Raw genomic sequence first — 9724 nt, 5'->3', positions numbered from 1 at the left:
GAGGAGTTCCAGCATCCTTCATAAGAAAAAGAAAACACCCAGCACACACGGAAGGAAAGAAAAAACAACAAAAAAAAAAAAAAAAAAAAAAAAACAACTCCATGTGGCCCTGTGTGCTTGTAATTCAAGGGCTAGGGGTGCCAGAAGGGCAGGGGCTGGAGTGGAGACAGGACATCACTAAACAATTCCAGGTTCAGAGAGAGACCCCATCTCAAAAGAAAATGGAGCAAGACACCCAGAGTCCTCACTGACCTTCCACACACAGGCATGGCTGTGCGTACCCACCCCACACGTGTGCGGGTGTGTGTGTGGGGGGGGTGTATACACCACACACACAAATACAGTTTAAAGTGAAACTCCACGTCGTAGCTCTCCAGCTTCCTGAAACTCCAGTCCCACAGCCAGGCCACACCCATCCCACGCGTGAGGTCAGGGACCTGATCAGGGAGTTTCCACCGGAGCAGACCAGTAGGATTTCATATGGCTCTACAAGAATGAAGGGACCAGAGTACTAGGGATCTATCTTCCGGCTCCATCCCCTCTCGGGCTCTCATAGGGCTGATGGGAAACTCAACGATGCGGTGAAGTCAGGTTTTGAAATCACCTGGGGGTCTCCTGGGGGCAGGGTGGACACAAAACCAGTGAGGAGGGCTCTGGCTGCGGCTGCTAATGGCTTCGGGCGACCAAAGACAGCTGAAGTGAAAGTGAAAGAGAAGCCGGCTGAGAGAGCAAGAGAACAGAGTAGGAGCGGTTAGCCCAGTGAGGATCTCCAGCAGAGGAGCTGAGAAGGCAGCCTGCGGGGAGCCCGGAGCCCGGAGCCCGGGAGCAGCCCCCATGGGCTCGGAGCCCGGCTGGTGTCTGCTGCTGTGTTTGGCGCTCTCCGGGGCAGCAGGCACTGGTGAGTGCCGAGATCGGGCTGGGCGGTGGGGGAAGGACGCCAAGGGAGTCCCGGGGAGCCACCTACCCAGCCGACTACAGCTTCCGGTCACCCTCTAAGCCCAGCAGAGGAGTGTGGCACTAACGACGGGAGGAATCAGTCTGGAGAGGGGTACAGCTGAACACACACACACACACACACACACACACACACACACACACACACACACACACACGTAAAGAGGGGCTTCCTCTGTGGAGCGGGCAGGGTGCCACCACTTAGAAGAAGAAGGGGCTTCCCAGGCTGAGAAATCACCTGGGAGGTGACTCCCTGAGCAGGAGGAGAGAGTTCACAGCCTTGGCAGAAAGCAGAGGACTCCGGGCAGGTTGGGAAATGAGAAAATGGCTGTCAACGTCCCCAGGAACAGCAAGTGCCCAGCTCCTCTTCCCCGTGGCAGTATGTGTTCCTTTGTTTTTGTTTTTGTTTTTTTTTTTTTTTACTGGAACTTCCTTTCAAGAAATCTCCTCGTATTCCACAGTTGGAACACAAAAAAACTTAAAAGCATAAATCCCTCTGGCTCTGAACAGAACAGATCCAGAACTTAAAATGATTCACTGAGGAGCTGCCTGAGTAGCAGGTGCCTCCCCAGAAGTTGGGTTTACAAATGATAGGACACCAAGACAGCAGGACCCAAGCAAGTGTGGGGGAAGAAGGTGCTGATCTCGCTTTCCCTGCAGAGCCCCCCACAGCTGAAAGACGGCAGCCCACGGACATAGTCTTAGACTGCCTCTTGGTGACAGAAGACAGGCATCGAGGGGCCTTTGCCAGCAGTGGGGGCAGGGAGAAGGCCTTGCTTGTGCTGAAGCAGGTGCCGGTGCTGGATGATGGCTCCCTAGAAGGCATCACCGATTTCCAAGCCAGCACAGTGGCCAAAGATGACCCGCCGATTATCTTCGAGGCCTCAGGTAAAAGCCTTCCTTCCTCGGCTTCCTCCATGGGGACAGCCCAGTCCCCAATCACACCCACCCACGCCTGCTTCCCATCCAACGTCACCTCTGTGTGCCACCCTTCTCCCCAGTGGACTCGGTCCAGATCCCCGAGGCGGAGGCCCTGCTCCATGCCGACTGCAGCGGGAGGACAGTGACCTGTGAGATCTCCCAGTATTTCCTCCAGGCCAGACGAGAGGCCACTTTTGAGGGGGCAGCTTGGTTCATCAGCAACATGCAGGTATCTAGAGGGGGCCCCAGCGTCTCCATGGTGATGAAGACTCTAGGAGATGCTGCCCCTGGAGCTGTCCGGCACCCTGCGCTGAACCTACCCCTGAGTCCCCAGGGTACTGTGAAGACTGCAGGTGAGAACATGAAAGGCAGGGGCGCGAGGAAGCTTTCTGTTTGCTTTAAGTCTGTATTACAGTGTGTGTGTGTGTGTGTGTGTGTGTGTGTGTGTGTGTGTGTGTGTGTGTGTGTGTGCGCCACAGCACACAGGTGGCGGTCAGAGGACAACTGTGGGCGTTGGGTCTCTCCTCTGCGGTGTGGCCCAGGGACTGAACTCTGCTCACTAGGCTTGGCTGCAAGCCCCTTCCTCACTGTTCCATCTCAGCAGCCCCAAGTTTCCCTCTTTCTCGAGCTCCTCTTTCTTCTTTTTAGTTGTGAGAGATGGGATAGAAAGAAGGAACGAAGTCTATAATCTATCATGTAGGTGCTCTTGGGGTACCCCACAAGCATATCCTGAGTCCAGAACAGGGGATGCTGGGAGATCCTTACTTAAATAAGGATCAAAATATAAAAATCATCAGGTAAGCTGGGTGGTGGTGGCACGTGCCTTTAATCCCAGCACTCGGGAGGCAGAGGCAGGTGGATCTCTGTGAGTTCGAGGCCAGCCTGGTCTACAGAGCGAGATCCAGGACAAGCACCAAAAGTACACAGAGAAACCCTGTCTCAAAAAACCAAATAAATAAATAAATAAATAAATAAAATCATCAGGTATTTCCTCCAAACTGGAGATGACTTCTCTCTCACTGGGCTGTCATGGGGATGACGCATGAGGCTGTTCTGTCTACATATGTTGTCCCTGCTCTTAGTTAGCCAAACACCTGTTTCCTTCCAGTGACAGCGAGGCTGGTCTGGTACTCCACAGTAATTACAGCGGAGCACAGGGAGACAGAAGGTGTTCTGTACCTCTTATTAATAAACCCCTGGTCCTCAGGGGGGAGCTAGGACCTGCTTCAGCTTGATGTGCTTTGTTGATGTCCATGGGAGGAGACTAGAAGGAGGAGGAGTGGATGGTGGGGGCAGATGGGGTGGGAGGGAAGGGAAGGAGAGGAGAAGGGAGGGGAAACTGTGGTCAGGATGCAAAATAAATGAAAATATTTAATTAATTTAAAAAAACAGCCCTTGCCCTCTCTCACTTAGCACCACCTACCAGGTACAAAAAAGTTGAGAACATAATGACAGGTATCTGGAGGGTCCAGTTCAGTATTTTGCCTCCAAAAAGGAGACAAGCAAGTCCATAAAAGATGAAAATGGGGGGGCTCCTATCCTATCCCTGGAAGCCCCTAAAACATTAAGCTTTATTATTATTTTGTCCTGTACTTAGGACTGACCCTTGAGCCTTGTGCATGTTAACACAAGTCTACCACTCTTTTCAGTTTTGATTGTGAAATGGGGATCTCACCAAGGTGCCCAGGCAGGCCTTGAACTTATGATCCTGTTATGCCTCCTGAGTCACTGACAGTACAGGTAGGCACTACCACCCCCACTGCCTCTATGGCCCCTATCTAAATGAACCTTGACACATCAGAAAAGATGTCCAGGATCTCCCACAGGTCTTGCGTAGCTTAGTTCTTCTTGAGATTATTCAAACCTACAAATAAAGCCAAGCTGTGGTGGTGCACACCTTTAATCCCAGCACTCAGGAGACAGAGGCAGATGTATCTCTGAGAGTTCAAGGCCAGCCTGGTCTACAGAGTGAGTCCCAGGACAGCCAGTGCTACACAGAGAAACCCTATCTCAAAAACAAAAACAACAACAACAACAACAAAAAAAAACCTACAAATAAGTAAAATAACACACACTCACATAGCCTTGACCTATTTTACCAGTTATTCATCTTGTCGTACTTCCTCTCTGCCTCTGCTAAAATGGTACACATTCTCCCTTTGAACTGACTAGATCGTAGGTACACAACACTTCACCCCCCAGTGTTCCTTCCCATGTGCAGTTATAGCTTATAGCAGAAAGTCAAGGCCATTCTGCTTCGTAATCACCGAACAATGATCTCAGGAGCACATCAAGGGTGGGGAGCATGTTACTCATGGTAACAAGGAATCCAGTGCATATGGAAGAAGAATCGAACAGTAAAGCTGGGTGGGGTTGTGCACATTTGCAACCCTAGCACTGGAAACTGAAGCAGGAGGATCGTGAGTTCGGGAGCCTGTGTGCGCCATGCAGAGCCCCATGAGACAGGAACTGAATTCAATCGGTTCCCACGGTCCAGGGCAGGGGGCTGGAGAAGCTGTCTGTCCACAGCTCAGAGGCCATGCGACCTCAAGGAGGAAACAGTCCACAAGTCACCCTTTTTTTCTCTCCACAGTGGAGTTCCAGGTGACATCAGAGACCCAAAGCCTGCGTCATCTGCTGGGGTCCTCCGTCTCCCTGCACTGCAGTTTCTCCATGGCACCGGGCCTGGACCTCGTGGGTGTGGAGTGGCGGTTGCAGCATAAAGGCAGTGGCCAGCTGGTGTACAGCTTGCAGCCAGAGCAGGCGCAGGCTAAGCGCAAGGGTGCTACGCTGGAGCCTGAGCAGCTGCATGCGGCTGGGGATGCCTCTCTCACCTTACCCAACCTCACTCTAAAGGATGAGGGGACCTACATCTGCCAGATCACTACCTCTCTGTACCAAGCTCAACAAATCATCCCACTTGACATCCTAGGTAAGGTCTTGGGAGAGGGAAGAGAGGGGTGCCTGTTGGGAGTCTTTTCCAGACTAGACTCCAAACCCGAAGGGAATTTCCTGAGAGAAAGAATGTATTCCCACAACCTAAACACCACCTTCATCCTAGAGGTCCAGATGGCATCAGACAAGGAGTCCCATTGAATGCCAAGATCAGTCTCCCCAAGAAATAACTAGTCCAGAATCTCACAGCCCTGGCTGGCCAACTGTAATGTCAGTCCCCTGGACCACTTCCTTGAGGGGGACCCTGCAGGTGTCTAGGCGGGGGACCTAACTATGAAGAGGTGAGAACGAAAACTCACTTCCTATTGACTTTGTCACCCTGGATCAGACTTGGGGAGTTTGATATCAGGCAGATTATTCCCAACGGATTAAAACACAGTATAATTTGATCTGTCTAAAATGTATATAAAAAATGATCTGTATAACACAGATCACCAGGCTGTTGATCACTTCCAGTTCTCAGCTTTCTGGATGGAAGGTATCCCATCTTTCCCACTGGAAAGACAATCCTGCTGCTTAATGTTCCTGGTTTCTCCGGAGATCTGTAGGCACAAGGACCTTCATACTGTGCTCCCAATACTCCTGGGGGGGGGGCAGCAGCCAACCAAGGGCAGGCAGAGGGAACTGTTCAATCACAATGTGCAATCACTGGCTTGCAGGGGTGATAAGGAGCAAACCAAGGGGGCAGGGGGTGTGGCTCTGAGGTACAGCACTTGCTAGTACATGTAAGACCCTAGGTTGAATTCTTAGCTCTATTTTAAAAAAGAAAAAAAAAAGCATGCTAGCCTGTCACTGACTTTCCAGAAAGTGCACCCTTTTATGACTTGCATCCAGGTAGACCCTTACCCGAACACCTTGGAACACTGACAAGTTTCCAATCCCACAAACTACCTTCACCCTCAGGCTTCAGGCTCCTCTTCAGGCCTTATTCAGATGCCTCTACAATCTTACTCCTCATTCATTTCTCCAGCTCCCCCCAAAGTACAGCTGAACTTGGCAAACAAGGATCTGCCACCCTCCCTCATCTGCAGTGTCACGGGCTATTACCCTCTGGATGTGGTGGTGACATGGATTCGAGAGGACCCGGGTGGAATTCCAGCCCAAGTCTCTGGTGCTACCTTCTCCAGCCTCAGGCAAAGCATGATGGGAACCTACAGCATCTCTTCCACCGTGATGGCTGAGCCTGTCCCCACAGGCGCCACTTACATCTGCCAAGTTAGCCACGTCTCCCTGGAGGAGCCCCTCCGAGTCAGCATGAGGGTTGTCCCTGACTCAGGTACTGGGAGTGTCCCATCTCTTCCTCCGTACTTCCTCCACTTCCAGGTCCTCTTCAGCCGTGTGCTGATACCCGCACACTTGCTCCGTTAACCTCCACACTCTTGACTTACCTTTCCAGAGTGGCACCTCTACCACTACAAATCCTCAGCTTCCAAATAATAAGCTTAGGCTGGAGGGGGGTGCAGGGAGCTGGGGGCGGGGTGCTGCTCCGTTCCACTAGGAGCTTAGTACAGCTGGAGAGAGACAGTGAGCAGGCAGGGAAGAACAGCACTTGAGCCCAGTAGGGAGTTCAGCAGGAAGGGAGCCCTGAAGCCCGGAGCACAGTCCATGTGAAAATCAGACTGTACAATAGCCTGCAGAGAACTGAGGGAACATGACGGTAGCCGAGGGGGTATAAGAGAGAGGGCAAGAGGCGATGACATTTCAAGGTAGTTACATCTGCACATGTATGTGACCAAACACTGTAAACTCAGCTCTCGAGATTGATTTTAATATTTGATGTGTTTTGAGTGTTTTGCCTGAATATAAGTGCACCATATGCATGCAGTGCTCACTGATGCCAGAAGTGGGCATCAGACCCTCGGGAACTGGAGTTACACATGGTTAACTCCATGTGGGTGCTGGGAATGGAACCCCAGGTCCTCTACAAGAGCAACGAGAGCTCTTATCTGCCTAGGCAACTCTCCACCCGCAATGTGCTCTACTTTTAAGCAGGATGTCACACATTACACCCATTTATTCTTGGAAATGGGTCTTACTGTTATTCAGGCCAGCCTCAAACTCCTCTGCCCAAGCAATCCTCCTACTCAGCCTCCTAAAGAGCTGGGACTACAGATACCATCACCGTGACCAGCACTCATCTTACAGATGAGTGAGCTGGCATTTGCAGACACTGAGCAGTTTGCCCAAGGTTCTCTACCAGCAAAGAGTGAAAGAGAAAATGTAACCAGCAGGCACGCTGAATGTCCTTACAAGTTTGCACCCTATAATCTCAACGGGCCACACACTAGAACCTCATCCCAAAGGCCACAGAATGCTGCCGTTTTAAGCAGGAGAGGATATGCACCTCAAAATGAAAGTATCGGAGAGTCCAGAACATCATTTGGTTGCTCAGCAGACTATGAGCTTCCCCAAAACTCAAGTTTTGTTTTAGTTCACATCGTTCCCCAGCTATTTGCCGTTAGTCACTAGTACAACCTCGGTCTCTTTTGAAAACCTTTTCGGATGTCCGAGGTGGAAAGGGGCATAGTGGTGTGTGCCCGTAATCACGGCATGAGAGGGCCGCAGCAGGAGTCCAAGTTCAAAGCCAGTCTGGATGCCAGGGAGAGCCTATCGCAGAACAACATAGTCCTGATGTGAGATGAGGCAGGACAGTAACACACGGATGTGGCGGTCTGGAACAGTGCCGGTGCTGCTGCGTGCATGGGCCCAGGGCCTCCAGTGAGGGTTCCCAAGCACCCACCCCAGAGCTCGCCTCCTAAGCGGAGGGATGCTCTAGGGCTCAGCATGTGCCTCTCTGCTCACTCTCCCCACAGAGCAGAGAACAGCCTTTGGAGTCATCTGCGGCAGCATCCTCTTCCTTCTCGCCCTGTTGTTTCTGAGGCTTCAGAGACGGCAAGGTGAGTGAGTCTGCAGATCCGCCCACTCCTAAGTACCTGCCTACCCAAACCAGGGGGGAAGCCCCCGGGCTGAGTTCCAGATGTTTCCACTGTGTTCCCGATACCTGCTTTGGGAATGACCCCATTTGAAACCATTCTTGTTCCATTTTTTCTCAGCTTCTTTGCCAAGGTCCACCAAGACTATGAGACACTCTGGGTAGCCGCTGTCTTGCCTCCAAGTGAAAAGCAGAGTACCCATGTTCTAGCTACTGAAAGGATCCTGTGCTGAGGTGTGGGACTGAAAAGGTGTAGTGGGTAGCCATTCCAGCTTTGATCTGGAAGTTCCAACCCCCAATGAGGCTTCGGTAACTGTCACGCCTACAAGGTGGGGCTGAAAGAGGACCCTGAAGACCCAAGATCTGGATGGGCGAGCGCTCTCTTGGTTCCTGGACCCTTGACGGTGGAGGTGGACCAAGCAGAGCTCCAGAGAACACTGCTGGACTGCGATACACCTTCCCCAGACCCCCCGCAACCTACCTATCCCTTAATTTGTAAGTTACCCACTAAATAAATCTTCCTTTTAACTACGTGGAGTGGCCTTAATAGTTTCGCCAATATCTGGCGCTCACGTGGGGCAAATTCCAAAGGCCTGGGTGGGTCCCACGGTGGGTCCCACCCTCAGCTTCCTCCCCGACTGGCAGGTGAAAAGCAGGAGTACCCATGTTCTAGCTACTGAAAGGATCCTGTGCTGAGGTGTGAGACTGAAAAAGGCCTGAAGGAGGCACCACATACAGGAGTGAGGTGGTGGTAGTGGTCTGGACAGGCCTCTGCCTTCCTCCACTGTGAGAAGACCCTGGGCTAATGAGCAGGGAGCTAACAGCGGAGGGCAGAACTGAGTGGAGGCTAACACTGACGGCCATGTTGAAAGCGAGGTGTTAAAAGTCCAAGACCAGGCCAGTGAAGGGAAGGGGGAGGAGAGGAGGGACTAGCCACCACTCACAAACTCCTCACGCTGTCCAAATAAAAACACTTCATGTCTAAGAGCGAAGCTTTTTCACTTTGTCCCCTCCCTGCTGGTCCAACAGACCCCTGGGTCCCCATCCCTAGCTGCTCCAACCTGCAATTTCAAGATCTGAAGCAGAGGCCCTCAGAGGCCTGGCAGGGCTACACCTCCCTGCTGTATAATCAGAACTGAAAGTCCTGACCCTTCAGACAACTGCCAGGAGTTTTGTGATTCTCAGGCTATATTCCCTCAGCCACAGGAGAGGCTTCGTGTGCTCATTTCTATGAAGTATGCTGTGGATACAGTACAACTCAGCATATAAAAACTGGATTATTGGGCTGGGCATGGTGGTGCAAGCCTTTAATCCCAACACTCGGGAGGCAGAGGCAGGTGGAACTTTGTGAGTTCTAGGCCAGCCTGGTCTAGAGAGCGAGATCCAGGAAAGGCACAAAGCTACACAGAGAAACCCTGTCTCGAAAAACAAAAACAAAAAAACTGGATTATGAAGTCTATTATTAAAAAAAAAAAAAAAAACAGGGATGTAGCTGGAAAGTTTTTCTGTGTTCCACTCAGTCCGCAGCGCTCAGATCCATGTAAACACACATAGGCTTATATTAATGAAAACTGTATGGACTAATGGGATAGCTCCCTGGCTAAGAGCACCGACTGCTCTTCCAGAGGACCTGGACTTGGCTCCCAGCATCCACATGGCAGCTCATAACCATCTATAACTTATTCTATAACTTCTTCTGACCTCCTTGGACACCAAGTATGCATGTGGTACACAGATATACATGCAGGAAGAACAAGTATACACATAAAATAAAAACAAAGATATCTTTAAAAAAACATTTGTGTATGCCTGAGTGTATGTCTGTGCACCACACACATGCAGAAACCTGCAGAGGTCAGAAGAGGAGCTGGAGTTATCCACAGTTGTGAGCTGCTGTGGGTGACAGAAACAGAACCTAGGTGGTCTGAAAGTCCTTTTCAGGTTTATTTTATTGTTTTATGT

At 51.2% G+C, this 9724-nt stretch overlaps 1 protein-coding gene across 1 annotated transcript; it reads left to right on the top strand.

Moving 5' to 3' along the window:
* The first annotated feature begins 439 nt into the window (after positions 1-439).
* Positions 440-8293, top strand: Tapbpl (TAP binding protein like). The gene is made up of 7 exons (XM_006992097.4): positions 440-898; positions 1615-1842; positions 1956-2228; positions 4469-4807; positions 5801-6106; positions 7644-7727; positions 7884-8293. Exons 1-7 carry the CDS (start codon positions 835-837, stop codon positions 7925-7927), a joined length of 1338 nt encoding a protein of 445 aa, XP_006992159.1. The 5' UTR covers positions 440-834; the 3' UTR covers positions 7928-8293.
* The last annotated feature ends 1431 nt before the right edge of the window (positions 8294-9724 follow it).

Source organism: Peromyscus maniculatus, chromosome 3 (assembly GCF_049852395.1).
Source record: "Peromyscus maniculatus bairdii isolate BWxNUB_F1_BW_parent chromosome 3, HU_Pman_BW_mat_3.1, whole genome shotgun sequence".
In the NCBI taxonomy this organism is placed as follows: domain Eukaryota; kingdom Metazoa; phylum Chordata; class Mammalia; order Rodentia; family Cricetidae; genus Peromyscus; species Peromyscus maniculatus.
This window is presented reverse-complemented; position numbering and strand designations above follow the sequence as displayed.